Source organism: Alternaria triticimaculans (assembly GCF_023758025.1).
Source record: "Alternaria triticimaculans strain BMP 0046 chromosome Unknown scaffold_4, whole genome shotgun sequence".
Lineage (NCBI taxonomy): Eukaryota > Fungi > Ascomycota > Dothideomycetes > Pleosporales > Pleosporaceae > Alternaria > Alternaria triticimaculans.
Window position 1 is genome coordinate 1,962,422 of NW_026055961.1, and position 13,108 is coordinate 1,975,529.

The 13,108-nt window shown below is 56.0% G+C and overlaps 4 protein-coding genes across 4 annotated transcripts; all 4 read right to left on the reverse strand.

The window, feature by feature from the left end:
* Positions 1-321: 321 nt before the first annotated feature.
* J4E78_004236 (uncharacterized protein) lies at positions 322-4,269 on the reverse strand (the record flags this gene model as incomplete). The annotated part of the gene is made up of 3 exons (XM_049364865.1): positions 322-425; positions 489-3,588; positions 3,664-4,269. The coding sequence occupies 3 exons, from the start codon at positions 4,267-4,269 to the stop codon at positions 322-324; spliced, it is 3,810 nt and encodes a 1,269-aa protein (XP_049223943.1).
* Positions 4,270-5,304: 1,035 nt separating this feature from the next.
* J4E78_004237 (uncharacterized protein) lies at positions 5,305-6,062 on the reverse strand (the record flags this gene model as incomplete). The annotated part of the gene is made up of 3 exons (XM_049364866.1): positions 5,305-5,722; positions 5,781-5,946; positions 6,020-6,062. 3 exons carry the CDS (start codon positions 6,060-6,062, stop codon positions 5,305-5,307), a joined length of 627 nt encoding a protein of 208 aa, XP_049223944.1.
* A 458-nt stretch (positions 6,063-6,520) lies between these two features.
* GFA1 (glutamine--fructose-6-phosphate transaminase (isomerizing)) lies at positions 6,521-8,838 on the reverse strand (the record flags this gene model as incomplete). The annotated part of the gene is made up of 4 exons (XM_049364867.1): positions 6,521-8,294; positions 8,351-8,582; positions 8,682-8,752; positions 8,834-8,838. 4 exons carry the CDS (start codon positions 8,836-8,838, stop codon positions 6,521-6,523), a joined length of 2,082 nt encoding a protein of 693 aa, XP_049223945.1.
* Positions 8,839-10,739: 1,901 nt separating this feature from the next.
* Positions 10,740-13,042, reverse strand: J4E78_004239 (uncharacterized protein; the record flags this gene model as incomplete). Its single annotated transcript, XM_049364868.1, has 2 exons — positions 10,740-10,907; positions 10,955-13,042. The coding sequence occupies 2 exons, from the start codon at positions 13,040-13,042 to the stop codon at positions 10,740-10,742; spliced, it is 2,256 nt and encodes a 751-aa protein (XP_049223946.1).
* Between the last annotated feature and the right edge of the window lie 66 nt (positions 13,043-13,108).

The following is a 13,108-nucleotide window of genomic DNA, read 5'->3' on the forward strand; positions in this document are numbered from 1 at the left end:
GTCGGATAAGAAAAATGATACATTCGCGCCCTTTCTCTCAAAGGAAGAAAGGGGTGCCAGGAAGATGGTGATAATATGTAGCCACTGAAAAACGCCATGCAATGCAAGATTTCCCTCTTCTTCCAGTCCCGAATCCAAGATGAAGCCTAGCTTCATGTGCATATGGGGAGGAGCCGCCTTTTTTTCGCTCCCTGCCAAGTGTAGGTGTTGAAACAAAAGAAGCAGCGATGTAGCGCTGCAAAAGTGTGATGTTGAAGGAAAGCCGGCGCAAAGAAAATGTACCAAGGGAGCCGAAGCAGAGCTGAGGCCATGCGAAGCTGACTAGTTGAGGAAGCCCTTGCAGCCGATAGAACCACAGAGACAGGGAATACGGTCCGTAGCGTCCATTTCACGCTCGAACTTGTAGTCGTACGTGAGTTCCTCATCTGGAAACATGGTTAGTAGATGTTCAGTGGCATGGATTGTCCGGAAAAAGGAACTGTGCTTACCAGAGTTGATATCCCGCAGCGCGTAGATGACGATGCGCTTCGTGTTGTCGACGCGAATAATCTTGGCCGTGCAGTTTGGCGTGCAAGAATGATTGATGAATCTTGCAATGCCTCCCATCTTGGTTGCGTCGATGACCGTGTCTTCGTCAATGCGGAATAGGTAACTCGATCCGACACCTTGCATGTCGTATTTGGCTTCCCTGAGATCGGCAACGCGTTGTCGAACCTTTTCACCCACGTACTCGATAATCATGTCGTTGACGGCGATGGGCTCTTGGGCGTAAAGACCCCAGTTATGGATGGCGGAACGGTCGAACTTGACTAGCTTCTTGCGCTTCTTCAGCTGGTTGAAACGGAGGGCATCGCCTTCTGCCCCGGACATGTTCTTGGATATGTTGATATCGTTGACCATGCGACGGTTGTTGGCGCGGTTGGCACGCGAATTGGCGGTGGATGTCTTATTGGAGCTGGTCTGAAACTTGAAGCCTTCAACAGAGACGACGCTTCGCTCTTCTTGCTTGGCGCGCCGCTGGCGCTCTTCGCGCTCCTTCTGGACGCGGATACGATGAGGGAGGTATTTTGACTTTTCAGACTCGCGAATCTTCTTGACACCCTCCGTACGAGCCGAGCCAGTCGCGTTGGGAACGTAGTACCCTTCGATCTTGGTTTCCGTACGCGAGACACCCTCCTCGCCGTTGCGGTTGAGATGCTTGATAGACTTTTGTTTCCATGCCCAGGATTGTGCATCGCCAATCTTGGCGGCACTGATGGACTCCATGGCAGCCTTGAGGTGACGGAGATCCTCGTCGTCTTTGAGCATATGTTGCCAACCGTCAATGTCCATTACAACACTGAGGTCATCCTCAACAGTCTTACGAGGCTCCACAGAGGACACGCCCCAGAATACAGAAGAGGCCCGCTCGTCGTCTTCTGGCGTCGACTCCTCAACCACGACCTCTTCGATGACCTCCTTGACTTCTTTCGCTTCAGCAATCTCCTCTTCCGCAGGTGTCTCGATCTCCGTGACCTCGACCTTAGCAGCCTTGGCCTCCTCTTCGAGCTGCTTCTTGGTCTTCTTCTTGGGCTTGGTGGCAGCTTTCTTCTTGAGTGTCGTGAGCGTCTCTGGCAGTTCAGTAGTCTCGATGGGCTTGAGTGCTTCGTCGTCATGGGTGATGACGACTTCAGGTTCAAGTTTGTCAATCGGGCTTGCTTCCACCCCAAAGATTGCATCAGCCTCTTGCTCAATTTTCCGTAACCTCCTGAACCCTTTGAGTGCTTTGTCTGCCTTCTTCCAAATAGGCGACGAACGAGGAAGAATTGCGAGTACTTGTTCCAGCTCTTTCTCGGCCATGTTCTCTGGATCCTTATGAATGCAATGGGCCAGCAAACTCCTGGCATGCGAGTCGTCCATCTCCTCGTCACTGTCTTCGCCCCAGCCCGTTTCTATACGGCGCCGTTTAGCGCGGTGAGCTCTCGACGACTCTTCCACCTCCTCTTCAACGTCGGTGGAAGGAGCACGGCTGATGGGTCGGCTCTCTTGCTCCTCAGTACCGCGAGTGAGCTGGCTGCGACTCTCATCGTCCGACTCCTCCGGCTCGAACATCTCAATCATCTGGCGATGCAGGCCGCGAGCAACACGGGGTTTGGGTGCAGATGCTTTCCTTCGTTCGTCTGCAAATGCATTGACAACCTTCGGAGGTTTCTTACCACGCCTGGTGCTAGGATCAAATACACCCAGCGACCTGCGTGCGTTGCGGCCACCGAAACCACCATTGCGGCCCTTTGGTGTACCAGCTCCAAAGGCGTCGAATCCTGGGGCGAGAAGTGCGGGTGGTCGAACAACCTCTTCCTTCGTAGGCGGAGCCGGAACATTGAACTTGCGGCGCTTTTCCACATGAAGATCCGGTTCCAGGAGTTCCAGTATAGTGGGCGCGGCCAATTTCGTCTTAATGTCACCAAGAAGCTTCTCTTGGAGCTCCTGCTTGAGCACGTCCAAAGCGGCTCGTACAGGATCCAGCGAGTCTGCCCGCTGCTTCTTTTCCCACTCGAGATCTTCCGCCTCTTCATGTTCTATCCGCGCTTCGATGGCCTTCCGCTTCTTGTCGGCTACCACGCGCTCTGGGCTGGGACTCCGCTCATAGTTCGGGTCGCCGTATTGGTTGCACTCCATGTTCATAACGTAGGTGAATAGAGCCTGCATGTGACATTCCTTGTAACATCGAACGGCCTCGTCTTCACCGCGCTTCGACTCTTCGAAAGTCACATAGTAACCCGTCTGGTCGCATCGCACCGAAGCCCACCGAAAGTTCTTTAACCGCTTCTTGAGATGTTCGACGGTTGTGCTGAGGACGGGTACGTATGCGTGTGCGATGAAAATATAAGGCTTCCGTTTCAGCGTAGGCTTGACTGGTTCGCGTTCGATGAGAAAGGAGAGTGCGGCTTTCCTTGTCAAGGGTTCTCGAGGGATCGGAATTGGCGGACGCGCGCCCTTGCCAGATGGGCCTTTGGGAACGTTTGCCGGCAGATCAAAGGTTCCCGGTGTAGCTGGTGCCGCAACGCTTGCAGTCTTCGCTGCGAGCTTGGCACGCTGCTTCTCCTCCTCTTTCCGGGTCTGCTGCACCGCCATATCCATGAGTTTCTGGCATCTCCGGCCCTCGCGATCAGATTTCACCCTGATCGTGTGCTGCGCAATGCGCTGATTTGTGCCTTCGCGCTCAGCTCGCTTTGCTGAGGTGGTTGCTTTGATGCCAGGTACTCCGCGCGTTGGTGGGGTGTCGCGAAACTTGACCAGACATATCCCAAGTGGGCTGCCGTTATCGGGATGTACTTGATTGCGGAGGGTCTCTACTTGGCCGTAAGTGGAGAAGAAACCACGTAATTGCGCATCTGGTGTCAAGGGATCGAAGCCCGTCACTACGACTTGGGTTGCAGGCCCTGGACCGCACGATATGCGTTGATCAAAAGAGTAGGGCTTGGCGACGTATGGCGCTATCCGGAGTTTTGATTTGGGAGCGCCCGTGAAGGATGTCTTGATGACATAGTTGCCAGTGGTGTAGCCGGCAATGGCCAGGCGAGGGTCGGGAGGAGGAGATGGGTCGCCCTGTAACACAAGTTAAGTTAGCCTTAGCGTCACAGGGCGACCACATCTATGTATGTATTTGCAACCTTCACGTACCTTGTCCAGTATTGTGGTGTATTTGGCCGTTCCCCTTCCTCGCGCCTTTTTATCGAGCTTGGGGTCAAGCTGTGCGTCGTAGGTGGAGCGTTGTCCCAGCACGCCGTCGGCTGGGAAGACGGAGATGCGCGTCTCGGGCGGCGTGTTTATGGGGGTGATGGTATCGGCGACATTGTTGGGCGCGCTCGATGGCGCCGCGTGTGTAGAGGACGAGGTTGTGTGCATCGTCTCATGCGAGAGCTTGGAAGAGCGCGGACTGGGCAGCTTGCCCGGCGGAGACGAGTCTGAGCTGGTCAAGGGTGTGAGGGCGTGGAGAGAAATATTTTGACCAGAACGCGACATGGTGGAAGGCGCGGAGAAAGTGGACGAGGCGGGCGTAGGAGCAGAGGCGTCCGAGTCAACGTCGTCTAGCAGCTCGCTAGGGCGCTGCGCATCGTTGTTGGGTGAATCCGACTTGTTCCTGCGCGTGCTCCTGCGCGTTTCACCCGCTGCCGGTGTCGCTGTGGCCGCCGAAGCTGCGTGCGAGGGGGCAGACGAGCCGGGGCGACGAGAGGCTTCCCGCCGCAGAGACCTGTCTTCTCGTTCGCCGCGTCTCGTGCCTGACATGGACTTGATGTCGAAGCCCAGTCTCTGATGGCTGCGCTGCAAAAGCGCACCACACTATCGATCGACCTTGTATCAGCACGTGTATGCTGCCGCCATCACTGTATAGCCGGGTGTGATAGAAGAGGCGTGGGTAGGGGCGCCGCGCGCTGCTGTACTCGATGCAGCTGCAGGCCAGGAACGGGATATCGACTACGCGCACCACGCGGTGAGGACGTGTCGGGGCGCCCGGGGACAGGCGGCGAAGGCAAGGGAGAAAGACAGGGAGAAAAGATGAGCCGGGCGATGGGGTCGACAGCGCTCTGCTCGCACAGATGGGGCTGGTGGTGAGTAAGAGCCGTCGTCCAGGGAATCTGAGGTTCCAAGGCGAGGCACTGCGCCTGGACTAGCGTCTTCCAAGGCCCTGGCGGGAAAAGGAGAGTGCTTCTCTCGTCCACCAACCATCCCTCTTGCACTCAACAATTTTGTTGCATTGCAGCGACCAGCCTTGGCCACCATGGTCGCATAATCTCCACCATCGTCTCCTGCATGGAATTGCCGCCCCAGGACTGAATCTCGCACGCGCGCACCACCTTGTCAAGCCGCATCCCTCCAGCCTAAGCGTCATCGCGATCGCCTTGCGTACACTATGCATTTACGCTAGCCCACTGCAGTCGCACGAGGACATGGCCAGCGCAGCACAGCGCCCTTGAATACTGGAACTGCGTTTGGAAAGCACGTGGGACGATAGAGGACCATGTAGCACGTGAGCACGTATTGTAGTACCAAGGCTGCAGATGAGGAGTTGGGCGAATTGAATGGGACAATGGAAGCACCATTACTCGCTCCACGCTCCGTCAGGCAGAAGTCGACACGCTGCTTCTCAGATGCGGCATCCCGCGAGTGGTGGAAGGACCACGCGCTTGTACGAACACTGGTGTATCATAGCTGCGTGATTCCATTTTGGACACGCATGCCTTCTATGAGCATGTGCAAACCAGAGCCTAGTAGTGGCCCAGTCACTTGGATCTTTGTGTCCCCGTATCCTCACACCACGTCCTAGTCCACAAACTTGCCCTCAACCCAGCCCCGTCTCTTGACACCCAACTCCACCGCGGCACTCCCCCAGTCCTCGCCATGATTGTGTCCGCTCTTGCCATCCGCGCCACCAATCCCCGCCCTCATGAGTCCCTGCTCATCGCTCAACAGCGTCAACAGGCCAAAGATGACGGGCACGTTGTTGTCGAGCTGTAAGCGCATGAGTCCATGGCTCACCGCCTCTGAGATGTACTCGAAGTGCATCGTCTCTCCCTTGATCAACACGCCAATCGCGATTATCGCGTCAAAGGGCGAGTTGGACGTCTTGGATTGCGACGCTCCAGTGAGCGCTGTGAGGTCCGAGGTGGAGCCGAGGAGGTCTGCTGCTGCGCCTACGACGCCTGTGGACGAGGATTGGATTTGTGAGGCCGAGTACAGTCTGTGGAAATGCCTGTTAGCTTTGTGCCCTGATTACAACGTCATATGAGGGGACATACTGCTTGACGGCATAGGGCAGCTCGTAGCTCCCAGGCACGCTCTGCACGACTATGTTCTCCTCCTTGACTCCCGCTTCCTTGAGCTTCCTCTTGGTTCCCTCGAGCAGTGCATCGATGATCTTGGTGTTCCAGCGTGCGTGGATGATGCCGATGCGGAGTGCGGAGCCTGTACAGCTTCAGTCAGTCGCACAGTTGAGGTGGTGGGGGCGGGGTTGCTCGGAGCTTGCTTGCCTACTTACCATCGTACGTCTTGGGGGCGCCGGGGCCTTTGATGGTTGCCATGTTGCCGTTGCGCGTGTGCAAGTTTGTAGGTAGATTGGGAAGGTGCGATGGAACAGTGGAGTCGCTGTGGTGAAGGTCGAGCGGGAACGGCGACTGGGTGGGCTGAAGAATGCAGGAACGAGCTGCTGAGCACACCACATTGGGAGCCGCCCCGCAACCGAAAGGCAGGGATCCCGCATCGTGCAATGGTGTCATCGCGAGCAGGGGTAAGCTTCCCTCAAACGCCTCTCGTTAATTGCAATCAATCCTCGACCTGACCCGTCAAGACAGTCACGAAATGGGACAGATGTGTTTGAAATTTTGTTCATTCAATCAGAGCATCGCATCGCTCCGTATTCTAGATATCGTAAAAGTTTCCATGCCATACACATAAGCTACATCCAAGAGCTTTCAATCGTAAATCAAATCCAAATCACACCAGCTTCTCTATCCTAGAGAACGCCATATCCATAATACATCTACTCGACGGTAACCGACTTGGCCAGGTTACGGGGCATGTCAACGTTGACACCCTCGGCAACCGCCATCCAGTACGACATGAGTTGCAGGGGAACGACGTTGATGAGACCCTGGAGAACGTCGACGTTCTTGGGCACCTCGATCTTGTCTGTCTTGTCGGTAGGGAACTCGGGGTCGTTCTCGTTGCAGATGATGATTGGTCGTCCGCTACGGGCAATGACCTGTTGGTATGCGTTGAGCGACTTGGCGAAGATGTCGTCACGGGTAAGGATCATGACGATGGGGAGGTTCTCATCGACCAGAGCCAAGACACCGTGCTTGAGCTCGCCAGACATGACAGCCTCGCAGTGAAGGTACGAGATCTCCTTGATCTTGAGAGCACCCTCGAGCGCGGTAGCGTGCTGAGAGCCACGGCCGAGAAGCAGCAGGGACTTCTGGTTCTTGAACCTCTCGCAAAGCTTCTTGATGGGCTGGTCGAGCTTGAGCACCTCCTTGAACTGGTCCGAGATCTTGGTGAGACCCTCGATGATCTCCTCCCGCCTCTTCTGCTTGGATGCACGGTCCTCACTGAGAGAGAGCGCGAACATGACCATGCAGACGAATTGCGAGGTGTAGGCCTTGGTGGAGGCAACACCGATCTCGGGACCAGCGTTGATGTGCACACCGCAGTGGGTGAGGAGAGAGATGGAGGAACCGACGGTGTTGACGATACCGACAGTCAGGGCACCGCGCTCCAAGCAGTAGCGGAGAGCACCCAGGGAATCGGCAGTCTCACCAGACTGGGAGACAAAGACGCACGTGTCGTCACGGAAGACGGGTGCCTGACGATCAAGGAAATCGGAGGCCAGCTCAACGGCAATGGGGATTTCAGTGAGCTCCTCAAAGATACCACGGACAGCCATGCACGAGTGGTACGAAGTTCCGCAGGCAACGAAGATGATTCTTCTGCATCGCCTGATGGTAGAGAGGTATTGACGGAGACCACCAAGAGTGACGGTCTTGTTGACAGCATCGAGACGACCACGCATGGCGTTGACGACGGACTCGGGCTGCTCGAAAATCTCCTTCTGCATGAAGTGGTCGAAACGGCCCTTCATGATCTCCTGGAGCTGGATCTCAAGAGTCTGGATGGTGCGGACGTTGGACGAGCCGTCATCCTTGTGCAGACGGTGAATGTTGAGGGAACCCTCGTGGATGTGTGCAATGTCGTCGTCCTCGAGGTACAGGACCTTCTTGGTGTGCTCGACGATGGAGGAGGGGTCGGACGAGAGGAAGAACTCGGTGGGCATCGGGACGCCGTCGTCGGACAGGAAAGCGCGCGATTGCGATCGGTGGAGGAGCGACTTGTCGGGGGGAGCGAGCAAGTTGTTGGACTTCTTCAGCGCAACGTTGTGCGAGGCGCTCTCGGCGGGGAGAGCAGCACCCTCGTCGTTGTACTCGACATCGACGAAGTCGACCTTCATCTTCTTCTGTGTTCGTACACCGATGACGAGGGGAGAACCCTTGCGGGCCGCAACGACCTCGTGGGGGTAGTGAACGGACTTGAGGAGAAGACCAAAGGCACCCTGAAGCTCCTTGATGACGGCCTTGACGAGCGAGGGGAAGCTCAGGTCGGGGTGCTCGGTGTAGATGTACTTTGTGAGCTTGGCAATAGCCTCGGTGTCGGTCTCCGTCTCGAACTTGAAGCCCTTGCTCTCGAGCAGCGTCTTGAGCTCCTTGTAGTTTGTGATGATACCATTGTGGACGACGGAGAACTCCCAGTTGGGGTCGGACCTGGTGGGCGGTTAGTGCGTGCTCTGGGTGGTCCAAAGAACGTGGACGTGACATACCTGTGGGGATGGCAGTTGACACGCGATGGGGGACCGTGGGTGGCCCATCGGGTGTGGGCGATACCGGCGTGCGAGTCGAAGACCTTGTTGAGGTCGAAGTTCTGCTCCTCGACGAGCTTCTTCAGCGAGGCGACCTTGCCGACCTCCTTGACGGCGTAGACTTCATTCTTCTTGTCGCCGTCAATGGCAAGACCAGCCGAGTCGTAACCACGGTACTCTAGACGTTGCAGACCTGAGGGGACAGCGTGTTAGTGATCGCCCTCGAGCCCCACCAAACCACTTCCGACTCCGTGGAACGCGCGTCTGGGGGAGCGGCTGCGGGATTGCTTACCATTGATGAGTGTGTCGAGAATGTACTTCCTGTCCTTCTCCACAAGGTAGTTGATGTAGCCGAAGATACCGCTGCAGACGCCGTCGTTAGCCCGTGTCCAGAGCCTCGCTGTAGCTGCCACAGCTTCACATGGTGGGGCGGCGGGGACTTACCACATGGCGACGAAACGAAAGTAGGGTGCTGAATATGAATGGAAGCGATTGTAAGGCAGTCGGAGGCAATTGGGCGTGTGCAAGAAAGTAGGGTGCGGGGGGAAGCAGACAGGTGTGTGAGCAGAGAAAGAGCGGTGGTGTGTTTGACTTATATCTTCCAGGGCCAAGCACTGAGCATGCCCCAGCGACGCCCTTCTCCACCCGGCCTGGCTAGCCTCGCCAATGCAGCGTATCGCACCCGTCTGTGACGCCGCTCTACCACCCTTGAATCTCGCCCTCGCAGCCCTGCGACCCTCTGCCACGCCCTCCCTCACTGTCCCCTATTTCGTCATGTCTCGCGGAATCATCCTGGTCCATCGGCTTCCGCGATGCTGCCAGCCAATAGCCCCCGCTGCTGTTCCTGACCTGATCGCCCGCTATCCAGCGTTTCTCAGGGACCAAGAGGCGCAGCACCTCCAAAATAGCAACGCTAGGCCCGTTCCTCGACTATTTTCATGTCAAGATGCCAGAAATCTTCTCTTCGCAATGCTACACCGCGGCCACTATGCCACTCGCGTCCTGACGGGCGCCGCATTCGCCGCATGCGAGGCCTCAAGCTCGCCCAAAGACTGTGCTTATGGAGAGGTTTCTAATTCTGCTGCATCGTCCAATATCTTGGATCCGCTACGTCAGCGCGGGTACGGCTCCGAATTGGGAAGCCAGCGCCGTGCGTCACGACTTGACATCTCGTGTAAACTCTGTTTGGTGATCTTCTGCTGATATGGTCGACAGCTTGGAGAAAACCGATATGCCAAAACAAATCATGGCAGATGGGTGGAACCCAGTCGCTAGCTGCACCAACCGTCCCACTAACGGCGCAGGTTTACCCGCAATGTGCTCCCCACCGTGTGCAGTATTGTCTGAATCAGACGGTGAGAAGCAATATCGTCTGGCCCTGCAGGTCTGCATTTCACGCATGAGCGCCAACAACGCACACCTCACAGGAGCCAGAGAATGTCTTCAACCCGTTGTGGCCGATGCTGCCAACGAATCACGCACTGGAACCACAAACGTGGAAGATAGAGCTGAGACTTCGGGGCGTGTACGTCTGCTCAACTGCATCTGAAGTCGAACAACGGTGAGCACCTTGTAGCTACTGCGCGCTTGTTCCGCCATGGCGAAATGCTTAGTCTACCTTTCTGCAGGTGTGAGCTCGACTATAGGAAAGCGTGCCGACAAGAACCTTTGGCCTGCGTCCGTTGGGAACGTCTGGATGCCTTAGCAGTTCGATTGTCTTGACCGCCTCTAAATTGCCATCCATACCACAAACACGGCATCTGAAACCCCACCGTAAGTGGCGTATACGAACATCAGCCGCACATGCACGCCTTGACAACAGTCGTGCCGTTGCATTCGTGCCGACTCCTCATTCCGGTCTTTCCGCGCCCTGCATGTACTTCGTATCCTACTCGCCAAAGGTTGCACCAGTATTGTATCGTCTCGTATCGCGGCCCTGGTCAGCAGCTAGGTATCCCCGCTGCATCTTCGGAGAAATAAACACACCATTTGCCTCACCCCGTTTCAGATGCTGCTTGCCGTTTTAAGGACACATCACAGCATTGAACACGCCCAAGCACATATGCAACGTTTTCACACTTATGTCACAGTGCAGTTGACATTGAAAAGCAAAAAGAGAGACTAGTCAAGTTCTACAATGATTCAACTATGTGAGAGCTCGAGCCTAGCCGCTTCTACTCATCGAACATGCACGTGGACTAGACCGCGAAAAAGTGCGCCCGAACCCAAACCTGCCTAGCGTAACTTCTATGATGAGAGATAACCAAAGATGAGTGCTGATGTACATCGCTGAAATGCTACATGCAATGCAAAACGATAAATAAGGTAATTTGCGATTGGGAACCGTCGACTACCGGCTGTCACAGTAGCCGGGAGCCTTGGGAGCACCTCCGTGGATCCAGCTTTGGACAGTGAGAGTTGTGGTATATACCATGCCAACCGCCCCGATGATGCAAAGCAGTACGTCCAATACACGTGCAGTGGTTGTGCGCGCGACAGCCCGGTAATGGAGCAAGGGCTACATATTGTTAGCGATGAGCAAGTCAGAGGAAGATATGTGCTTACAGGATAGATGAAGACCAACGGAATGCAGGCAAAGCTTCCTACCAGACTGACAAACTTGTCCAAGTCACCCGCACCAGCCCAAGCAAGGCAAGCGCACACCAAGACCATGAAGAATCGGAAGAAGTTCTTCTTCCACTTGACGTACGGGTTGTACTTGCCTGTCCTACTGAACAACTGCTGGCTGGTTATCTCGATTGCCGGGTAGATCTGTAGTGGCGTAGATAGCAAGATAGCGAGCGAGTAGATGAACTGAACACCATTGACGAATCTGTTATCCTGAGGCATGTTGAGAAGTACCACAGTTTTCGTCTTGGATCCAAACGCTGCGTACGAAAGGGCTCCGGCGCTGAGGAAGATGACAGTGATGATGATCATGACACCTCCCAGGACCTTGGGAAACTTCTTCGGGTCTTTCATACCAGTCTGGATAGGGATGATGAGACCGATGCCTTCGAACGTGAAGATGGCGGTACCGATGAAGAGCGTCCAGTCTTTGGCGTTGAAGTTGACGATGTCGGAGATACCGCCCTGGTCAACGATGGTGAAGAGATCGTAGTAGTACAGGTATACGAGACCCATGAGGATGAAGAGATCTGCCACTAATGCGAGCTTCTGAATGTTGTTGATGTTGCGGTAGAGCGACAACGGCAAGAAGATGACCATCTGCATCATGATCATGTACTTGATGTCGATGAAGGTCTTGCAGTTGGATACCGCAAGAACAAAGGCTTGCAGGTTCTCAGACACAAAGACGATGTAGGCAGATGAGAAGCCGATCTGGGATATGACAAGCGAAGAGTTGATCATGTTGCGCATCCAGTTTCCGTAGAGATGAAAGCCCATGTCACCGAACGAGTGCTCTACCACGAGCCGGGTGGAGACAAGCAAGACAAAGCAGGCATACGAGAGACCCGCGACACCAAGGAGTACCACATTGGAAAAGAGCATGCCGCCGTTAAGGAAGGCTCGGGGCAGGAACAAGACACCAGTGCCAACAAACGACTTGAGGAGCAGCATGGCTGCACCTGTGGGGCTGCCGGTGCCGGTCTTCTTCGCTTTGCGCTTTCTTCGCTTGCCGGGGGTGAGCAGTGCGCTCGACTCGCCGTACTCGCGGTCTTCGTCTTCGCTCTGCGCGCCGGAATCCAGAGCATCGGAGGAGAAGTATTCGTCCGGTCCCAACACCTCGTCGTCTTCTTCGAGAGATTCACCGGCGAAGTGGCCATATAACGTGAGGAACTCCAAGAAGTTGCTGGTAAAGACCTGCGGCGGTGGGCGCGCCTGTCGGACTGTTCCATAGCCAGACGGGCCTGGGCCGGGTGAGGGACTCCCAGCGGCTCTGCGCAAGTAGTTTCGTCTGAAGCCACCAGGCTGGCGAATGGAGTCGATGTCGAGTGCTTCGTCTTCAGGACGACGTCGCGAACCGTGGAAGCTCTTGCTGCGCTGCAACTTGCCCTGCTCTTCCGCCGCCTGCTGCTCGCTCCACCTGTAAATCTGTCGCGTGATGTCGCCGCCCTGGAGTTGCAAGCTCGAAAACTGCTCCTCGTCTTCCTCGGGCCTCGTTCCAGTTGATTGGGCATCGTCATCGCCTATTCTTCCACGATTTGACCTGCTTGGTGAGGCATAGTGGCCTACCAGATGCCGGCGCACGATCTCGGGGTCTTCGTACGGCACAGGCGAGCGGCCGCGGCCGTCAAAGGAACCGTAGTTGCTAGGCGGGCCACGAGGAGGCGCGTCTTGGGCGGGGGACAGTGGGCGTATCGGAGGTGTGCCGAACCGTGGGGGTGAATTGCCCAGTGACTCTTTCAGCGCCGAAGAAAGGTTCGACTCGGCTGGGCCGGGCAGCGACGACTGCGGGTCTGCGCGTCCAGGCAGTGGTGTCTGTATCGACGACGAGTTTGCCGTCTGGGTCTGGGAGGGTGTTGGTATTTGGCGTACGGCAGGTGTGCCGTTGGGTAGGGAAGGAACGGGCGAGCCCCGTCGCGCGACAGAGCCTGCGCGAACAGACTGCGTATCGGGAGAACTTCGTCGAGAATCTCGCGACGACGGCACCGCCTGGGGGTTCGTCGAGGTCGAACGCTCACCCGACATGTTGGGCTGCGTGTGTGGTGTTGTGGAGCCGCAGTGAACTCTGTGATAAGAAACGCGAGCTTCGGC